Below are 22,189 nucleotides of genomic sequence, written 5' to 3'. Positions count from 1 at the left end.
AAATAAGATAATTCAACTAAGGAGGCTAATCTAATGCAAGAGGAATTTATTAATATTAATAAATTGCAGCTTGTGACCAAAGTTTCACTAACGATGTTACTTCAATTACACAAGAAGGCACACGGTGTGCACGCGTCAACTCATTGTTCTTTAACAGTTCTCTGTTTTCGATCGACGCAACGATTCGATGCTATCCGGATGAATGGAAAGGCGAGGATCGTTAACCAAGCTGGCAAAAACCATTTTCCGTGATTAACGACGGTATCGAACGAACTGGATCCGAATATCGCCGTTCAATTTTCCAAATCGTTCGCAGGAACAACCAAAAGATCGAACGCGGGGTGGCAAAACCGAGTTCGATTACGAACCTGCGTCACCCGGCTCGATATATCGTCGATTCGATCTTAATTGCCTTTTCAATCCCGGAATGTTCATCCGACTATCGAAATTTCAATTAAAATTATCGCTGTCCCGATTACACGGAACCGTTCCAGGACCCAATCAAACACTCGCTTCGTGTAGTACGGGCTTATACCGATCTTTCTGAAACAATACCGTGTTCGAGTGGCTGAATCCGCTTTCGCCCCCTTTTTAATTCTATTCTGTGTTCCCGCGCGAATAATAAGTTCGACCGATAAGTTGGAACGAAGCGCGTTAAAACTTCATCGCGTTCGATCAAGCACAATGCTGACTGGATAATAGACAAGTGAAAAGACGCTTGGAGAATCTCGATGCGATCGGATTGACACAGATACCACTCATCTTTGTTCTCGTAATGCGTTTTAAAATAATCCTTGGAGTCTAGATCGGATAATTGCAGTTTTCGTTTTCTTATTTTCTATCCATTTGTAATTGCATCTGAGGTGGTTTAGCGGGTAAGTGCCCAAGAAATACTCTCGATGTTCAACAATATAGTTTATTTAATAACCAATAGCCAACAATCAACGATCCACGATTTTCGACTATGTTTGCTTCGCTGTTACACTACACCCTTCGCACTTCGCTGTTCAAAACCAAATGAATCTTTGGATAGATTCTTTTCTTTTGTTGCTCCTCGATATCACCACTACGCACGCGTTTGTAGACGTCCACGACCATTGCCGCGTATGCATTCTTCCGAATATTCGGAAGGACCGTAAGGATAACGATGATACATTAGGCACGTCGGCCTTACGCTTTGATGGTATAGCGCTTTGTGTAGCGAAGCCGGCGGAAAGTTGCGTCGTCGAGTGCCGCCACAGATCTATTCGAAAGGGAAAAAGATCGTAGTTGAGGATAAAATAGAACGAAACGAATGGTAATTTTCACGCAGTAGCTTAGTATCGTGGACAGATTGCGTAAGAAATATCGGGTGAACCATAAACAATGTTGCGAGAAAACCCAAGTGTCGGCAGGCTAAAAAAGGTTCTGGAAACCTCAATGTGTCCTTGGTCCTTCAGTCGAATAGTTAAGCGGAAGAAGGCCTACGTAACCATAACCGTGGACTATTACGGAACACATACGTGGCGGGGCTATGAGAAATGACAAAGGGATGCTTAAGGGAAAAGGACGAATTAACAGACAGTCGTAAATTGAGAGTCGAGTTGTGAGGAGCCGAGAGTCGAGTTGCCAAGTTGTTACGAGTTGTAAACTATTAGTTGTGAGCTGTGAATTATCTATTTAGTTGTCTTAGTTATAGCACATTACTGTATTTAGTTCATGTTAAATAACCATCGTTTCCTGTTTATTGAAAATAGATCCATCTATCGATAAATTTATCATTTAGGATTGTAATCGTGGGAAACCCTAATTTCTAATATTTCTGAATAAATAAATCCTATAGTAGAAATAAAACAGTCGAAAGAAATTCTCGAAAACTTAACCCTTTTACATAGGTGTCAGACACTGTATAATTTTTCTATTTGCCTGATTTCATATTTCGTCTTTCAAATACGAATTGTTAGTCGCTTTCTTTATCGTTGTAAGACGATGATCGATAGAATCGACGAACAGGAACTTGGCGAGTGCGTTCGGAAAGACATAGGCTCAAATGGGGCAACTCTATTTCCGACGCGAAACAAGCGGCTCGTTGTTAACCTCGTTAGCGAATCGTCGGAACTATTAAACGAGGTCGCCCGCGGGGAAAAGCTTGCGTTTGATTCGCGTGCGCAAAAATACACTCGTGGGAAGGTAAACGGCAAGAAATTTCTCCCGCGAATGCGCGCGCCGTTAATCCTCGCGTTTTCATGCCACTTCTTTCACGAACGTTCTATCCAAAAGCAAAAACGATTTCCCTTTTCTTCCCCTTCGCCGCCTTTACTTCGCTTTCTACCTTTTTCTTCTTTGTTATTATTATTTAATTTGTACTTTACAATTTGTCCAGCTGGACATTCGGTACATTTTTCTAGCTTTTTACCTTTTAACCGCGATCTTTTAAGCGAACCCGGTTATGACAACAGCGATCGGTATGTAACGCCAATTCACATCAGAGACCAGGCCACACACCGCGGACAGGATGGCACCTAGATGTCTGCACATCCTTGGCGCGTATCCTCGGTAGTCTTAAGTACCTACCAGGGGTCTTGGAATTTTCATAGTTAAGGTCCTTCGGACCAAGCGAGTATCTCTTGTCTTGGATTTCCTTTTACGTTTATCGTCTACCACGTGTTAACATGGAAACTTGATTTTCCTCACATCTGGTATGTTCCGTTAGCAACTTTCTCAGGAGGGCGGCTAAAACCCTTCCTGGTCCACCAGCCGTCTTATTATCCAATCGGAGACGGTGTCTATTGCCCTCGCTTCCTTAACCAAAATTGTCATCAACAAATCCGATAGTCCCGTGTCCTTAGACACACCCACCCCTACCTTCCTCAGACACGGTATCGTCAGTAAGACTCACTTATTCCGTATCCTTAAAATAGTCAACGTATCTTTACCGATCTCTACCCTTATAACAGTCGCGTACTTAACGTATCATCGTAACTAAGTTTCACATAACGTGGTTGGAGTGAATTGTGATTTGTGTTAATTCAGTGTGTATTCCGTTGTGATTGCTGAATTCATAATAAAGCTTAATTAAAACAAAATTAATAGTTGTGTTACGACTCAGCTATTTTATTTCATCAACCAACCCTTAAGTTTACGTGACAGGTACTTCGACATATTTGGCATTCTCGTTTCGCCACATATTCATTTTCAAATTCAAATCGGATAATCTAAGTCGACGATGAACCTACGGTTGATTCAACAAATTGAATATAATTGCTCGACTATGGAAACACGGATATTTTTCGCTACGGCGTACTAATAAATTGAACGAATCGCATAATATACGTACTTGGTAATAATATGGACGAGCAAATACCCTTTTATATCGATATGCCATTTATATAAAGCCATGGATATAACGCGATACCGTAGTCAGAAAAGGAAAGTTTCTACCGCGTGACTCCATAACAATTTGACAGCTAGAAACGACGGTCGAATAACAAGAAGTGCGTGTGCCGGATGAATGAAACGAAACGTCGAACGCAATCTTTAATAAGAGAGCGTTTTTACGGCCGCGATTCAAGTTTCGCGCGGCCGTGTTACGCGTGCTTGGAATTACACGATGAACCGAGAACCAGTTTCGCCGTTTCATAGTCGATTAATCTGCGACGCGAAAGTGCTGGACGGGTTTTCCATTAGAAACCCTGACCGAACGGAATACTGCTAGACTGATCAACATTCTGCGTTTTATCTCTTTAGGATTGAATGTAAACAAGTGTGACGTAAGTATTAAACGACATTCTTGCATTATCCGTAATATTCCTGATGCTTAATGACGTGTTTTATATAGTGGAAACTTGTAAAAATACTATGACGTGTAATTTGTACAGCACTTACAATCTTTGAGAATTAAATAGCCGGGAATATGTTTATAACACGAAGGAAACGACCAAAAGAACGCTCGTTAACAAGTCACTATTTACGTGTATCGCGCAACATCTTAGAAGATCTGAACGAACTATGATTTTTAAGAGCAATGAGTATAAAAAAGAAAAACACACATACGACTATCCGTAACGATCATGGTCGACGATTTATGTCGAATTTCGATGGAATTTTACCAAACACCAGTCGACATCACGTTCAAATATCGTTAGCGATGTACGTGGACGCTATAGTAGACTTTATTCGTTTGGTAGATGTACAAAGCACACAAAGCGCTATAAAGCAACCAGATACCCGTGTGTTACGAACGTTCTAACGCTACGTTAAAGTACAAATAATATTAGCAAATGTACGCAGAGTTTCGAATACATAGATTGTTTCTTTGTCAATTATTACTTTTGTCAAATATTATTACACGTTAAATGACTGTATGTATCTATATTTAACGAGAAACTCGATTTTCAAGCGAATTTGTTCAGTAAACGTTTAGATAATATAGTGGAGAAATATTCGTATATAAATACTCGAATTGCCACGTTACATCTCGCTACATTTTTCAGTTTTCAGTTTGTCATGTAACGAAGAACATTCAATAAAATGCAAAGTTACGCAACCGGTGTTGCGATAACCATGTCGGTCCCCTCGAAAAACATTAAAGCCGCCTATGATTTTTCAAGCGTGTACGAGCGCATTACGAGAGGGTGTAACCATCCGCGCTGTGTACTCGCGTGCACTTCCTGATTTATGGACAAAGCTCGTCGACCGCGGAAGGTGTATCGCGTTCAAATATCGGAAACCGGTCCATTGTACACATTCGGGTACGGCGTTGATGATTCAAAAAGCGCGCTCGCGTTACCATTATTTACAATATAACCATTTACGTAGAAACCTTCCTAGCCGGCTCAATTAAATCAATTATTTAAAAAGAAGAGAAACAAAAATGTCTACGTTATCAACGAAATTTTACGCAGGCCAATGATGAACAAATGGTCGAATAAAATAGCAGGAAATATGGAAAATTTGTGGAAAAATTAAAGATAGCAATTGAACGTTATGTTTGTCCATGTATCGTGAGAACGTCTTGTTGATACAATTAATGAAAAATAACGAGAAATAATTCCAACGTAAAATAGAGGTAAAAATGAAATTTTACATCCTTCCACGTATTCCTACTTCACTTCCTATTGTTATCCTGCAGTTGTTGCTATTAGTAAACGATAACGATGAATAATCTAATAATATGATAACGAAATGGAAAAGAATATACGGAAAATTATAAACAAGATTAATAAACGATAACGATGAATAATCTAATAATACGATAACGAAATGGAAAATAATATACGGAAAATTATAAACAAGATAAGAGGTAAAAATAAAATGTAATTTTCTCTTGTTCTACCCTTTATTTATACCTTGTGGATACGAATAGCAAGCAATAACGAACACTCGAACGACAATTGTTATCACCTAATTCGTTTCCAACGGGGACGAGGTAAGTTTTGGTGTCGTCGCTGGGAACGAGAGACGTGTCATTTAGCCGGTGTTCGAGATAATGAAATTTAAACGAAGCACTCGGGGGCGAGCGTAACCGCTCCGAAATTTCCATAAAGTTTCGCCGGTGAAGCGTGTGCACGAGCGCACGCGTGCGGCCCTGCAGCAAAATTCGTCGTTGGAAATAATTGTAGATTTCCTCGGTGTAACACACGTACACGCGTTTTTATAGTTTTACGTGTTTCTTTTTCCTTCTTCCACTTTTTCGTTTTCATAAGCAGTTTTATGTTTATTTTGATCGATACTCTCCTTCTCCCCCTCGTGTCATTATTAAACATCAACGACAGAGAATACAAAACAAGGCGACATTGTTCCACCGTATTATAAAAAATAGTTAATCGAAAGATATTAAAATAAAAAAAAAAGATTAAGATTGTTAAAAGATATTGAACTTAGCGAAGAATATATTACGTTGTATTTTTATAACATTTTTTGATATATATATATACTGGTGAAATACCAACAATCTTATCATTCAACTCGATATAAAATAAAAAGAATAAATAGATGAAAATTTTGAAAGATATAGTGATAGTACATTAACCTTCGCCACGAAACGAAAAAAAAAATATATATATATATATTTTTACTCTACGTGATAACAAAATTCATTTAATCTCGCGGGTTTCCTCGGATCCGTATGAACGAAAATAGATTTTAACATATTAGTAGAACATAAATATACTATATATAGAAATTACCGGTGTACAATCTGATTGAATAATACACGTAAACGTAGACCTACTCTTCCAAGGGCTAAAGTTCACGGAATGCAGTTTCGTAACGCGTTAAGGTGAACAAAGCGAGAATTCGGTAAATATCACAATGCATTCGAACCGGATGCTAATGACGCCCTCTCCTCGGTGAAATCGCATCACAAGGATAATTCGTCTACAGCTGAACGCCACTCGTAGCAGCGAAATATCTAGCGGCTATTTTCATCGGCGTTCTAGCAGTAAATATTATGTACCAGCCTGCGACGATCGACTTGGGAGTTAACGGAACAGTGTAAGGATGTTATCGAATGAACAGAGAATGGAATGTCTGACAAAAAATCGATACATGCGTCTCCTAGGTTGATTCTACGTCTTATACGATTGTACTCGTATCAGCTAAATTTAACAAGTTACAAATTATGAACGCTAACAAATTCCCTTACGTTATCAATTGGTAAATTATTATGTAAGAATAACTCTTGATTATCTTACTTGACATAAGGTTGTAAAATTATAAAGAAGAATTTTGTAACTTGTCAAATCACCGATATTATTAGTTAATAAATTATCGTGCAAAAGTACTCCAGTAGTAAAATAAGATCGTTACAACTTCTCTTTCGACACTTATGTTTATAAGAAATACGATATGTAATATGAAATATATGATTTCTGCTACGATTATGCATTATTCGGTATAAAAAGAATGATTAATGCGGAAGCTGCGAGTTTATAATCTGTGTACACGTTGGTCTATTCGGTAGGTGCGTGACCCTGAACTGACGTTAAACATGAAAACAGAGTAAATTTCGATAATGGATAAATTTGACAAAGACCACGACGCGTCACTGAATAATGCATCGATGACCTAAGATGCATTGCATCAAGCACACACACACGTATATACGTATTAGAATTATCTATCGTGAGACTATGAGACTCACCACTCCCGTGAATCCCACGGTTAAAAAAATGCTGGCTGGCATCTGTGACATAACCTATCTCCGGTCCGCTTGGCGACATGGTAATCGCGAAAAGCATGCCGATGTCTTTTGTTTCGTACAAGAGTCATACTGTATTCATAGGAAGCATTCGTAAATATGGTTCTATTAGATTCAAACGGAATCGGAATCACGAAACAGAGAAGCGAGATACACGCGACTCATACGCGTGGTATGGTCATTGACGCATCAGGTGTCAGTCACCTCGAAAGGGTACGCAAGTCTCACGTGTGCGCCTTGTACGATGGTCCTCAAGAGCAATTTCAAAGCACGTGTCACGATTGTAGCCATCTTTCCGACTATCCGCGATGTATTTTTGCGCACAGTTATGTTCGTATATGTCAAACAAAGTGGAATTAAAACTCACCGATCTTTCCTGGTAAACGCGTTGTGACTGATGCTCCTTACTCGTCCTTCGTCTCGTTGTCCTCTCCTGCTCGTCCTCTTCTGCCTTTCACCGTTTCGCAATGTGTCAGCAAAAGAATCGGTCGGAATACCAGATTTGGTACAGTCACTTGTCACGAGTACGGTACACGATAATCACTGCGACGAAACCGAGAGTCGAACATAAACGTCGTATAACCGTACCGGTACGAACACACTACGAAACGCGGTACGAACACGACTGCTCCACACCGTACCATAGATCAGCTGCTACTATAGCAGCGCTATCGCGCTGCGCGGCACGCGCCTGAACTAAATGGTGGGGGAAGGGCGGGAACGCGCTAGTCAAGAGTAATATTGGTGGTATTTCGAGTCCCAGACTGTATCATTGATCCGAAATTGCAAGTGAAAATGAGCGCTGAGATAAAAATGTTTCCGATTAATAAAAGAGGACTACACAAATTTTTATGTGTTTATATGTGTATATGAAACTATTAAATCACTATATCATATATGGATTTAGATAAAATCTAAAACACTCTTGTGAATGAAATCCATATATTTTAAATAAGAGATATCTGTTTTCGAGATGCCTAATCATGATATAGGAGTACAACAATATATATGAATATGTATTTATCACTGTATGTAAAATAATTCTTTAATTAATTATTACCTGCAATGGATAAAGTACAACATTTACTTTACAATTATGACTAGTTGATAATAGATAAACTGCTTTGTATATAGACGAGTATACAGTCACCGATCAGGTATAGAATAGATCTATTAGCACCAACAAAGTGCAAAATAGACCTATTACCCAACGTATCTTTTTGTTCACGGTTTCGGGGTCACTAGAGTCCATTTACCATTTTAGTGTCATTTCCAACGTTACCGAAACAGCGCAGAATGAGATTACGGTACCTCCAGCGATTGGAATTAAAACTAACTTCTAATATGACATTACCATAAAGTTACAAATAAAGTATAGGCACCAATGAGGTGCAAAGCTTTGTCTGTGCTATAGGCACGTATAAGACAGAACTACGGTCGTATACAAGTCTAGTTACTCTCGTGGAAAAGATGAGGCTCTTAGGCAGCGGCAAATGTTGTTCAATTTATCCGCAGTAAGGCGCTCTAATCAAACGAGGGTTGATTGACTAACGCCATCGTGTAGGAGTAGCCTGGACCCGGTTGTCTCTCGACTTGTCGACTGAGATTCGACTCACGATGGAAGGAACAAACGGCACCACGATAACATTGACTAAGAATAGGATTGTAAGTCTCGACACTCATATAGCCGAAGCCTAGGGGTAACCGTCCAAAAATTGAGTCGTAATTAGTTGTGAAAAATCAACATGGAAGATAAGAAGGTTCTCATCACACGATCGTATACACAGATCTGAAACTCTAATGGAGGAGATAAGACTCTTAGTGATCGAAGGATGTTCGTTAATTTCTCCGCAGTAGAGTACTTCAATCGAGAGATTAGGATTCGTCGTGTAACGCCATTGTGTAAAAATAGCACAGATCTTGTTGTCTCTGCCTTTATTGACCTTTGATTTTAATTTTTCACGACTAGACACGACTCAATTTTTGAACGGTTTAGCCTAGTTATGAAATCTGCTTATATGATCGTGGTCCAGACCACAGTTTTTTTTTATATGATTCTGACCCATATTGTACCTCGTCGGCGGTATAGTATATGCTGAGATATGTAATAAACGGTTAATGGTGATCTTCTAGCTTTTATCTTATTGATGTGGAGGAAGTATTTGTTGAGAAATCCGTAAAAATATAGATATACATATAAACAAATAAATTAAAGTTGAATATATGTATATTAATGATATAAAGATATTTTCACAGTTAAATGTAGTAAATTATAACAGGTAATGTGCTTTCTCGAAATCATACTATTCTGTTACAAATATAATTTGCATTATCCTTTTTTTTATTTAAAATTGTGTATTTCATTTGTAGCCCTTATCGCATGCGTAAAAAATGAGATTAGAGAGCAGGATTTTGACTGTGTTTCTCTAGATAACTTCATTCGTCACTAAATTGTGCGATATAACCTAACATCTTGTATACAATGTCATCATTTGAAACAAAACTATATTATTGATATTAGTTAAAAATTATGGCTTGTGACTCAAAAATATTGTGTTTTCGTCATTGTTGTTCAAAAAGCATATTCTGTAAAGCTGTTCCAGAAATATGCCCAATTTGTCAATTATGTATTACAGAATATAAAATAATGCCCTTTCTTGTTCCATATCCATATAAAAATGCAGCGTGTGAACCAAATTCTATAGTTGTTAGGCCAGCTAATGGCAATTTTTTAACTGATTATCATATCGTAAATGATTTGCATATAGGAATAACTAACATGAATGGCCTTGTTTTTGAATACGACAAAGAGGGTTTAATACTAAATGATTGTTCAAGATGGACAAATTGCATTGCGATAAATGTAATCCCTTCATCTTGGGACAGTCATTGGAATGAAACATTAAAAATAATGTTAAAAGACTCGAAATGGAAATCTGAAAATTATGATGAAATCTCGATGAATTGTTTTAACTTCGTTATAGAGTTTATAAATAATTTGAAATATATGAATATGAACTTTACGAATAAAGAAACTATATGCGAAAAGTTAATATTACCAAAACTTAGAGATGCTCTTACATATAATTTTTTATTTATGAAATTAGAAAATAATGAATTTTTTATATCTTAAGAAAAGTTCATTTCCTATATTTGCTTTCTATATAGATTTATATGTATTATTGGTATTATATAGATCTCTATGTATTTGCCTTTTAAAATCATTATATGAGTATATTTTTTACACATATTATATATTTATAATTATTACAATAAATCATTTAGTACATGTTTATTAAAATGCTCATTTTTTTCATCCTAGAATACTTTGATAATACAATGAAGTATAACAAGATCAGATTGCCTCCATTAGTCAGAAATTGTAGACGAGGTTTTCTTCAATTATTAAGAAATCTTTCATCAAACAATCATCAATATAAATTTGATGTCATTGTTATTGGTGGTGGTCATGCTGGAACAGAAGCTTGTGCAGCAGCTGCTAGGATGGGTGCAAAAACATTATTAGTTACTCATAAGAAAAGCACAATAGGTATCACTTTTGTTTCTTTTTTAATATTAAAGATTATTGAATAAAAATTATGACAATACTTTCATAGGAGAAATGTCATGTAATCCATCCTTTGGTGGAATTGGAAAAGGAAACCTTATGAGAGAAATAGATGCTTTAGATGGTGTTTGTTGCCGTATCTGTGATATCTCTGGAATTAATTATAAAATCCTAAATAGTTCTAAAGGGCCAGCTGTATGGGGATATAGAGCTCAAATTGATCGTGTCTTATATAAAAAGCACATACAGAAGGAGCTTTTCAATACGCCTGGTTTACAAATATATGAATCCTCTGTGGAAGATTTAATTGTACATGGAGATTCTCCAAGTTGTCATGGAATAATTCTTAGTATGCTTATTCTTTTAAATTGGATATATGTATGTTATTAATTTTTAAACAAATAAAATATTTATGAAAATCGTGTTTCAGGGGATGGGACAAAACTATACAGTGATACAGTCGTCATAACAACAGGTACTTTTCTAAAAGGTCAAATTAATATTGGGTTAGAAAAAAGACCTGCTGGTAGATTCGGTGATGAACCCAGCATTGGATTAGCTAACACGTTAGAAACAATTGGATTTAGAATGGGAAGATTAAAAACTGGTAATTGTCATAATCATGTTTTATATACTTTCTTTACAGGCTCTAAATGTTCTCATGTTTTAAAATATTTTTCTAGGTACACCACCGCGGTTAGAAAAATCTACTATCGATTTTTCCAAATGTGATGTACATAAACCAGACAAAGTATCAATGCCATTTTCATTCATGAATAATACTGTCTGGTTACCTGTAGAACAACAAATAAATTGTTATCTAACATATACAAACGAAGCTGTCTCAAAAATTGTAAAAGACAACATGCATTGTAATTTACACGTTACAGAGGAGATAACAGGACCACGGTATTGTCCAAGTATAGAAAGCAAAGTTCTTAGGTTTAATACACATGAACACCAAATTTGGCTGGAACCTGAAGGTTTAGATTCACCCATAATGTACCCCTCAGGATTATCATGTACACTTCCAGCAGAGAAACAAGAAGAACTTATTAAATGTATTCCAGGATTAGAAAATGCGAAAATGGGTAAATCTGTTCCCTTTATGATATACATATGTATATTCTGACATTCCATGTTTTTAAATATATTAATATAACGTTGTAATCTTATGCGCAGTGAGACCAGGTTATGGAGTTGAGTATGATTATATTGACCCAAAAGAATTACATGTTACGTTAGAGACCAAAAGGATTCCAGGGCTATTTCTTGCTGGGCAAATAAATGGTACAACTGGTTACGAAGAAGCAGCTGCACAAGGAATTATAGCAGGTGTTAATGCTGCGGCCAAGGTCTCTATCACCCATTTTTTATTATGAACTTTTTAAGTTAATAACGAAGAAATTCATTGTTTTATTTCGTTGAATAATCTATTTACTAGGTTCTTAATAAAAAGCCATTGATAATAAGTCGAACAGAAGGTTATATCGGTGTACTCATTGATGATCTTACTACACTTGGTACAAATGAACCATATAGAATGTTCACCAGTCGTGCAGAATTTCGATTAAGTCTACGACCAGATAATGCAGATCAAAGGCTTACCAAAAAGGGGTATGAAAGTGGTTGCGTATCAGAGGAAAGAATGATAAAAACAGAAGAAATTTTATCCAAACTAACAGAAAATATAGAGTTGTTTAAAAATGAAATTCATTGCAATGCAAAGTGGTGTCAATTACTGGGTGTTCCAGCTTCTAAGAATCCTAATTTAAGATCTGGTTTTGATATGATGCAGTTTTATGACGTTGATAAATTTATCAAAGCATTTCCTGATCGCTTTGGACATCTCGCAGATGATCCAATTATTTCAAGAAGATTAAAGGTAGCGATATTTTGTTCCAAGTGATATTTTTAAATCAGTACGGCTTATCATCTTTTATTATGACCATCTATTTAATCTTATAGATAGAAGCATTGTATGCAGATTCCTTAAAGATAATGGAGAAAGAAATCAGTGAAATTCGCAAAAACGAACAGATGCTTATCCCGCCATCCATAGACTATAGCTCGTAAGTTAATTATCTGAAATATAAATTGCGATATCTATTAAGTGCAGTTATCTTTACTAATGACTGAATGTGTTCCGATATAGACCTCAATTAAGTTTATCTCTGGAGGAAAGAGAAAAACTCTCTGAGTTTCAACCATATACAGTAAGTGTAGAAATAAATCTTCATAATTTTCACAGTCATTATCCTTATTATTTTTTCTGCATAGATCGCTGCAGCCAGTCGTATTCAAGGAGTCACTCCACCTGCTATTTTTCGTTTAATAAATTATATACGGAAAAATATGCAGGAAAATGTACAGAATAGAGCTAGGAAGTCAACTTTAATAACAAATCAACTTTGATAGCGAATCAACTAAAATAAATAGCCGATCAAATCATATACTTTACGTATGTTTATTTAATGTGTGCATATCAACAACAAAAAACCCATTGAAAATCGTTTGCATGCACGTCTGGAACTAAACAAAGTTGGAGTCTATTCAGACTCGAAGACGGACCCCAATTCTTAAGATGTCACTCAACTATCAGCCTTAAACGTTCGTCTTAAGAGTAGAACAAATGGAAGGTTGTTGCCCTCCTGTTTAACCACCGGATGTATCGTGCCAGCAACCATCAATCTTCCTTAAATAGAAACTTGCTTACACTTGTTTGACAAGAATTATCGAAACTCCGTGTTTACTCGAATTTCGAAACACTACGAAATTATTAATACCTCGCGTGTCAGTATCGGTTGGTTCGCATACGAATCCCGTAGTGAGAATTTACGCGGAAGAGACGAAACTCAATTGCGGCTACTTGTGAAATACGCTCGTTTAATAAGACTAGAGTAATTGTCTCTAACTTACAATGCGGTCGAAGTTTCCATTTCGGCTGGCGCAACTAATGTCAGAGTCCATAGCAGGGAAGTTTGCCTGATTGAATTAAGAGGGGTTCGTCCAGCTTCAAACTTCTCACTACCGAATTGATGAAGCATACCCAGGGTAAACGTCGTTACGAGATTACTCGCGTAATCAATTTATTCGCTGAAGGCACGCGCGACGTACCCTCGCATTACTTCAAATTTTATAACGAACTAAATGAAATTTATTGCTTTTTAAGATCGAGAAGATGAGGGCTACTTTGACATCTATATGTCGTAGAAATTTCACGATGTCCCTATATTTGTCTACAAGGAGCTAAAACAAATTAAGAAAGTAGAATAATTTGAGGATATATAAGGATTAGAAAATAAATCTACTGGACAATAAATCGATGTTTCAAACAGCAACAAAACATGTACTAACAGTTATTCTTTATTACCATTAGTGCAATAGTAAATACTGTTACGATACATTGTACAGGAATGGTGTACGATCGGCCGTAGTACAGGGTCGTTGTAATTATAAATTTCTCTACCATGGTAATCCGGCTGTTCTCTCTCTACATGGTTAATCGAGCCAATACGAGCTCGCCACAAACTCGTCCTCTAAATCGCACGACGAGTTAATACTATTGTCTCCCTATAATAGCCTCCGTGTCTCCGAAGAATCAACCTTCTTCTTCTCGATATAACAGTTTCCGCACAACAATCCTTCGTTTCATTCTTCATCTATCACGGTAAAAAATATACAAAAAGTGAAGAACTATTTTGGCCAAATTTACGAAATTTCCTACCTCGCGAAGAATCCAATGTCGAATCGATTATCAATAACTTTAAATTAGTGTTAATTGTTCAATTTTGGACAATGCATTTTCTATAAAATTCCAAATCAATGACTTTCTAATCTATCCCAATGACCACGGTTGTCATACCAAGCGCGTTTCACCGCGGTTGGGAACGTTCTCCATGTTAAATTCAACATTGGATTTTCCGCGCTGCGAATGCACGCACGTAAATTACGCGAAGGCACGCGGTCCTCAATAACCGTTTAAACGCGTTGGCCGATCGCGGGTATTTTCCCCCCGGAACGATCGCCAGAGCCATTCTTTTTCTTTTTCTCTTGCCACGATCTCCATCGTGCTCTCGCTGTGATTCACGTGTTCCCTTCTTAATTCTAATTCTCTATACTGGCAAGTTTTCGTGTATGTTTATACGTTTACGTGTATGTACGTGTATACTAAATGTTACGTTTCTCTTATTGTTCATACGTCAACAACGACTACTCCGAATAAATTAGTTTTAAGGCTACGCTGCTCCTCTTTGCTCATCGATTACCCTAACTACCTAACGAATTATCGTCGACTACACTGAATGTTGAATTAATGTACATCGAGATCCATCCTTACGACCAGCAACAATTTCTCAAAGTGGCTTGTATTATTCTTAAATCTTGTAGCTGGTCGCGTACGACGGACACGAATAACTTATATGCGCTTACCGTATAATTACAAGTAACATAATGACGAGAAAATGTTTATCTACAAGGAGATGCAATGACGGGGAACGATCGATGCGTACGAGCTTGACGATCGTCGATTTGTCGCAGACTCGATCACCAGCGAGATTAATTGATCCTTGAACTCGCGTCATCGAGCCAGATGCAAAATAAACGCGATGGTTTAGTCCACATCGCGATGAATTACGAGCGGACGAAACGGAAAAGCTGCTACGACTGTCGCCGGCTCGTTACGCATTGTTCGGCCGCGATTATACATAGCAAGGGATTTATAACGAAGTTACTGTTCGTTAATACGCTAATTACACAGTACCATTCACACGCTCGCATTGTCACGCAATTACGTACACGCAGGCACGACACGCACGCCGCATGGACAACAATGTCGACAAGGAATCGAACAATTACGAGTTTCATTATTTACGAGAAACGAAAGATCAAGAATTTCCGTTTTCGAACACGTAATATTTATCGACGAAACTTTGACGACTTTGCGCTCCACTCTCATTCATACAAGAAGAAAAGGAACTAATATGATTTTAGAAACGATCTGTCACTCTACGAAGATCATATAAACTCTCATAAGGTTTTTCTAAAAGGAGAAGCTTTCGATTTAAACGTTGTTGAGAAATTGAGTCTACGCGTAAGCTTTGGTACCATTTCAGGGAGGAAGATCTGTTTAGAAAACAGTAGTGGAGTATCTTCGCAGAGAATTCAGATAGTTTCCGATTAACATGAGCGGAGGGGTACATGGCTCAGTCTCTTGGATGCACCTGAAGAAACAATGACAATGATTACTTTACTCCCGCTCGCGCGTTCAGAGTTACTCGCGCGAACGTGTGGTCTAAAGAATAGCAAACTCGAGTGCGAGGTACTAATTCTACGCAGACGTGAGACGGTTTTTATGCGGTGCGTGTTATCGCATTCAGCGATTTCCCATGACATTCGCAACGACTCAGCACTTGATTTGGAATTGAACTGATGACAAAAAAAAGAAGAGAAAAAGACTCTACCGTAAAGAAATAGTTTTGCGAACTGATAAAAAATCAAGAATATCAATATTCATCGCTTGTCGTGATTTTATCGCACACTGACGCGTAATTGTGATTAATTCATCGCTGCAAGGTGAATGAATCTGTCGTGGAATGTCATCGGAAGTTACGCCGGAAATCGCTTGGAGAAATGGTAATCTCGCACGGTCGCACGCGATGCGAGAACCGAAAGAGACGGGAGACTTCATCTGGTCTCCGTCTGGTTTCCCATTGTATACAATTCGGCACGTTGAACACCACGTTTGGAAGGCATTTCAGAAGGCATTGAATTCCTAGTGTGTATTGTCACGAGTTGTCGTCCATTATGCCCTGACCTACCTACGTATGACTTCGTGAAAGCGTGACTCACCTGTATAAAAAAAAAACACTCTCCTCGTTCGATTCAACTTCAATTGAACTGATTGCTTTTTAGATCGACTTACATTGTCCCTATCGCATCACCTGTGTAAAATCATTTTCACGGTATTAAAAGTATCAAAAAGAATATGGTTTATCCTAACGGAGATGTGCGAACGATGCTTCGTTGTGTTTACGATCAAACTAGCGATATTGTAAAATCTCATCAAAATTACTGCAACATGAGGCGAAAAATTGCTTCGAGTTTTGTCATTGAAATTGATTTTGGCAGTGTTGTTGCTTTTCTTCGAGCCCCTCTGTGTTTTTCGCGGTCCATTGTCGAGATAGCATGATCGAAAGAACGCCATTAACGCCGTGGATCGATAAATGTAAGTCATCGATGATCCGGCAGTCGTATGAAAGAAGTGGAATAAGGAGACGTTGAATGTATTTCAAGAAAATGATGCTCGACTGACGTCGACGAGACTACGCTACAAGACTCCTAATGCAACGCGTTAATGGTAGCCACGATTGTAGTCGGTTGATGCAAATTTATGCCGAAGGAAATTGAAGAGGGATCGCTCGTGGCCTTAAGCACGCTCGATGAATAACGAAGGACGTGCCGCGAAGAAAGTTCCGGATTCACCTGACGCGTGCTCGCGAACACAGGTCAAGGTCGTTGCGATTTCATCGATCGAACACGTCACACACGTCGTTCGTTTATTGGGAAATTTTCGTGGTCCCGATGTGTCATTTATTTGTAGAATCGACGCGTGATCGCGAATAGCAGAACGTCAGACGTTTAAAAACGAGCAAAACGAGCGACCATGTATTAATATCGATGATCGTATTTACTGTCGCGCGAAAAATTCCCTCGTAATCGACCTCGTCCGGCGCCGTTTGTTAATACCGAAATAGCGTGTCTCGTATCGGCCACACATCATCTCGTTAACTTCGCTCAGAGTATAATCGATGGACAGTGACTGGTTGCTCCTACGCGCGTTAACGACGGCCTGGTTGATTCGACGACGAATCTCTGAGCGATCGGTGACAACGAACAACGCAACTCTCGCTTCGAATCATCGTTAGAGAGATGAAAAGACGGATGAATGCAGAGAGTGGCGCGAATTACAAATTGCAACGATAACAGGAAATTCGACGCGAGTGAAAGCTGGACCGAGAGTCGTTGGGAACGCGCTTTTCTCTCGAGAGGGGACTCGAACCAGGACGGGTGTCTCTATGAATATTTGTCGCTTCGCGTTGTTTTCTCTGTTCTCCATTGTGTTCCCTGTCGAGACAATCAACCATTCAAAGTGACAGCTCGCGCGTTCTACCGCTTTCCCCGCGTTTAGTCCGCAGGGACACGAGCGGCGAGCAAACGCGTTCTTGGCGACTGTACTTCTCCCAAGGTCGACGACCTCTTTTCTCAGTAGACGAGGATTTTTGACGCGAGTCGAGTCCTACTTGGACGGGCCTACTTGTATACGGGCAATGCTCGTGAAACGGCACTCGTCGAGTCACAAAGTCATCCGGAACGGGGAAGTCCGGTTATTTCAAGTTCACGGCCTCGAGGTCGTCGACCCTGCAACGCGAATCGGGAACGGATAGTAGATATAGAAGCTTTTCTCTGTCTTCTTCGAAGACGATCGTATTATTAAGTATCAACGGCGTTCGTATTAAGAATCGCACGAACTATGAACAGAGAAAAGAGAATGCTGCTTCTTGGTAGTGATCCATCAATGCGATGCTTTTCACGCTGGTCGCTTCGTATACAGTGTTCTTCCGCTTCGTGGACTTCCGCGTCTGTTTTACGTGTTTCACGAGATTCGTGAATCTGCCTCTTTCCAACACACGCTTTCGACTTCCCGTCCACTGAATCCTGTCTCGATCTCTCTGCTTGAGAGTCGAGTAACTCTAAACTGACCGACAGCGACGGTTCCAACGGACTAAACAGAGCAAGCACGCCGTCAGAGAAGCTCGACTGTCGGAAGCGGCAGGTCAGAGAAGTCGCTTAGCAGATGGTTTCCAGCGGAGCGGTCTTCGTGCTCGGATTCTGAATGACGCTGTCGCCCATGCTGGGCATTCCGTGACTGGTGGTGCTCAGTCCGTTTCCCTGCCTTCCAGCGTTGGTCCTCGGATTCCTGTTGCAGATCCTTTTCAAGGCGGCGCGGACCTGGGGCTGGCAGCCAACTACCGCGAAGATCAGCACGCCCTGGAACGCGTTTATCAAGTCGGTGAAGTACCAGATGTATTGAGGACCACCGACTGCCCACGAGACCACGTCGGCTACCCAGGTGACGCCCATCACGACCACCAGCTTCATGCACACACGGCCCAGTGCGGCTCTGAAACAGAAACATTAGATCCTCGTCAGAGCTAGGAAATGAGTATTTAGTTTGAAGATGATCGAGTGCTCGAAGAAGTCGCATTAGAAACTCTATAGGGGACTCCGGTCGAGATTGCCTATTAGATGTCGGATTTTTTTACAAACTCGTATCTTCATGAACAGAATTTCACGAAACAAATTCCAAGCTTCGATATTTCAAACGTTTGCACTTTCTTCGGCTCTGAAGCGATTTTATGTTACCATCGCTAGAAATCAATTAAGTTGTTAAAAGAAATATAGAAATGTCTACCCGACACTTGCCCACACTGGGGTTAAGAGAAAAAGAATCCACAAGGTCGATTAGAATTTAGGGAGACTCGTCGATGGTTTGGATAATTGAATTGGTTAAAGCGATCATCCGAGGGAATACGGGTTCGCGTAGTTGACACATTGCTCGGAGAATCTTAAGCATTTATTATCAGTTGCGCGTGAAAGGAATTTTTTGGGTCTGGCCTGCTTGATTTATGGCGGTTATTGTGCCTTGAATTCAAAGAACGAGGAATGACAAGGCAGTGATTCAGAGATCTATGGAGATACACGTTGGTTTAAGAAAATTCTCTGCACATTTATCTTTCTCGTTATACGCGCAGCATATAGGAACGTTATTTTTCATGTTTCGTAAAGATGCTGTTTTATTCGTGTTACGGGGATATCGTTCAGCCGCGACGCCACAGGTACCGCGACGAATTTCCGGCGACAAAAAGCGACCCGATTCAATTAGCGCTACGTTCAATTACGATGAACATAAATCAGGCCGCAAACGTATCCGTTTGTTCAGCGTGACACGTTGCGCCGCCACGAGTAATGTATGCATCGCATTGTGGTCGAAGTCAAAGCATTATTAATTCGTTCCGGCTGAGTATTCGCAGCCCGTTACGGTGTTGTGTCGCGAAATTATAGCGTTATAAAGGCCACGGAGTCCTCTTTCCCTCCTGCCATTCCCCATTTTAGTACTTTCGTGGTTGCCCAATCTTTATTATCGCTGTCGCAATGTTTTCCAACTTACGACGTATAATTGAACGTCGATAAAATCTGTATTTTTTGTTGCAGTAGACAATTTCTAACGCGTTCTTTTTTTTTGATATTTCAAATATTTTATACAGATCCTTAATTGCACAAATTTCTATAGCGTGCTGTAGCCAAGAATTTCCGAAGCCTTTATTTTAGTTAGTAATTCTTGGCGTATCCGATTTTGTCGAGTCTATAATCCAACGAAAACTTAAAAATTTTGATACGAAATTCGCCTCGCAGATTCGACTTTTATAATCGATCCCTCCCGATGCCACATTTAGCAGGTTGCCATGTGCGAAACTGGCCCATGCAAGTAAGTTCGAATCAGGTCGACTCAGCCGTTTCCACGCGAGAACGCCAACTCTACTCGCCGCTTTTCCGCTTTGCTTACCTCTCCGCTCTTTCGTTGATCGCCGCGTTATTTTTGAACCACCACCGGTTGCAAGCCGCGAGATGTTTGCATATTCCCCGCTCGTAACAATTAGGCGGCGCCTCGAAAATAGAAGATTCTTGCATCCAGCTATTACGAGATGCCACGCGACCATGTTACGCATATGTATTATGATAATTACGGTTTAATGCTCAGTGGAAATAAAACCATCAAAGGCAGAAACATAATCTTAATGCACCGGCTGTCGATTAGATTTTACTACATCTTATTTGAAATCAATTAACTATTTGTAACCGATGGTCTACTCTATACAGAGCTCTTTTAAAGTCGCTCTTTTTACTATATTCCATCTCAATATAAAAACATACCAGATATCTGACAAGTATGGTAACAAATCTAAAGCTTATAATTATTATTTAATTTTCCACAATAAATTATAGTAGACAATTTCTAACGCGTCCTTGTTTTTTTGATATTTCAAATTTTTTATACAGATCCTTAATTGCCCAATAGCGTGCTGTAGCCAAGAATTTCCGAAGCCTTTGTCTTAATTTTTAATTCTTCGTGTATCCGATTTTTTCGAGTCTACGATCCAATGAATCTCCACGTCTTGGATAGCACAGACGTCTAACAAGTCGAGCAACAAATCTGATGTTGCCACGTGTAGAATTATTTGTCTTTCAAATTGGAACAATAGTCAACAAGACGTGACATGGGTACGAACGCAGACTGATGGAAATATCGTCGGGATTTCGTCATCAATGATGCAAGGCTTTTATTATCGATCCACCGTTATACGAGTATGTACGGGTAGTACCGGTTCGTCGATTATTATTCGGATGAAAATTTTATCGTGCGGAGACTACTGAAAAATTCATCGGCGTGCACCGCGGGCCGATGGTTTCAATCCAAACAACGAATTCGCGGAACGATCGGCGCATGAAAAATCTCTACAGCCGTAATGATATGCGAAGAAAGCAAATTAGACACGCGTCCACGAATGCAGAAGGTGAACTCGCGCGTGCAGGATGAACCTTTCACCGTGGTGGGAAACGTGGAGGCGCGTGATAAGCATGAAGGCCCATCGAACAGCGGAATGCAAACAAACGGTCGATCACCTGTGCGGGAACAGCTGCACCCAAGAACCACGGTACACGATGAACGCTTGAAAGGCGAGGAGAACATGAAAGAGAAGATTTTTAAGAACGTACTTGACCGATCAAAGCCCCGTCGAATCGGCTTTGTATGCCAAACGACGAGCAAGAAGCAAGGACAGCTACGGATAATGGTCAAATTTTATATACCCCTTATTCCTCTTTTAAGATTTCACCATTTCTGTTTATCAATAGTGTTCGTTTACTGCACTTGGATCGTGATCAAGTCAAACAGACTATCTTTGATGTTTTATCATCTTTTGTTTTGATCTACTACTTGCTATATGTGCAGCATCATGACGACTGATGCATTGAGTAATTTTACAGAATAACGCGCACTTGGTACGTTTCGATTATTAGATACTGTGAAAATGAAACGTAGAGCCTGGTAAAAAAGAAAAACACTTCGTTAGAAGATAAAAGTATGCCGATAAAAATATTAAGAGGTACATTGTAAAAATTACCGTTCAGAATAATTTTAGTGTATTTTCAGTATATTCGTCACACTTGCCGATAAAAATATTAAGAGGTATATTGTAAAAATTACCGTCCAGAATAATTTTAGTGTATTTTCAGTATATTCGTCACACTTGCCGATAAAAATATTAAGAGGTACATTGTAAAAATTACCGTTCAGAATAATTTTAGTGTATTTTTAGTAT

At 39.1% G+C, this 22,189-nt stretch overlaps 3 protein-coding genes across 5 annotated transcripts in view; 1 reads left to right on the top strand and 2 right to left on the bottom strand.

The window, feature by feature from the left end:
- Tpst (tyrosylprotein sulfotransferase) overlaps positions 1-7,835 on the bottom strand; it is a 181,247-nt gene extending 173,412 nt beyond the window's left edge. Inside the window, exon 1 of the mRNA XM_033328479.2 lies at positions 7,548-7,835. The gene's annotated coding sequence lies outside the window, so the exon portion shown is untranslated. The remainder of the gene's footprint in view (positions 1-7,547) is intronic.
- Positions 7,836-8,718: 883 nt separating this feature from the next.
- On the top strand, positions 8,719-13,201 carry LOC117153855 (5-taurinomethyluridine-[tRNA] synthase subunit MTO1, mitochondrial). Of its 3 annotated transcripts, none has more exons than XM_033328305.2 (10): positions 8,719-8,845; positions 10,503-10,730; positions 10,798-11,097; positions 11,179-11,355; positions 11,432-11,839; positions 11,931-12,103; positions 12,193-12,633; positions 12,717-12,820; positions 12,904-12,964; positions 13,029-13,201. In XM_033328305.2, exons 2-10 carry the CDS (start codon positions 10,520-10,522, stop codon positions 13,161-13,163), a joined length of 2,010 nt encoding a protein of 669 aa, XP_033184196.2. In that variant the 5' UTR covers positions 8,719-8,845; positions 10,503-10,519; the 3' UTR covers positions 13,164-13,201. The 3 variants fall into 3 exon arrangements, with proteins under 3 accessions (XP_033184196.2, XP_076484118.1, XP_076484120.1); XM_076628003.1 differs by lacking the exon at positions 8,719-8,845 and adding an exon at positions 8,907-9,459; XM_076628005.1 differs by lacking the exon at positions 8,719-8,845 and adding an exon at positions 8,915-8,940.
- An 897-nt stretch (positions 13,202-14,098) lies between these two features.
- Positions 14,099-22,189, bottom strand: part of mthl1 (adhesion G-protein coupled receptor methuselah-like 1) — a 153,658-nt gene continuing 145,567 nt past the window's right edge. The window contains exon 7 of the mRNA XM_033328306.2: positions 14,099-18,930. Within this exon, the coding sequence (XP_033184197.1) occupies positions 18,597-18,930 (334 nt within the window). The 3' untranslated portion in view covers positions 14,099-18,596. The remainder of the gene's footprint in view (positions 18,931-22,189) is intronic.

This window comes from Bombus vancouverensis, chromosome 3 (assembly GCF_051014615.1).
Source record: "Bombus vancouverensis nearcticus chromosome 3, iyBomVanc1_principal, whole genome shotgun sequence".
NCBI lineage: Eukaryota > Metazoa > Arthropoda > Insecta > Hymenoptera > Apidae > Bombus > Bombus vancouverensis.
The sequence above is the reverse complement of the archived record's forward strand: the minus strand, read 5'-3'. Positions and strand labels throughout refer to the sequence as shown.

Coding starts and splice junctions, on each gene's coding strand:
- LOC117153855 (XM_033328305.2), top strand. CDS start 10,520: ATGAAGTATAACAAGATCAGATTGCCTCCATTAGTCAGAAATTGTAGA. Junction 11,356..11,431: donor AATGGGAAGATTAAAAACTG/GTAATTGTCATA, acceptor ATATTTTTCTAG/GTACACCACCGCGGTTAGAA. Junction 11,840..11,930: donor ATTAGAAAATGCGAAAATGG/GTAAATCTGTTC, acceptor TCTTATGCGCAG/TGAGACCAGGTTATGGAGTT.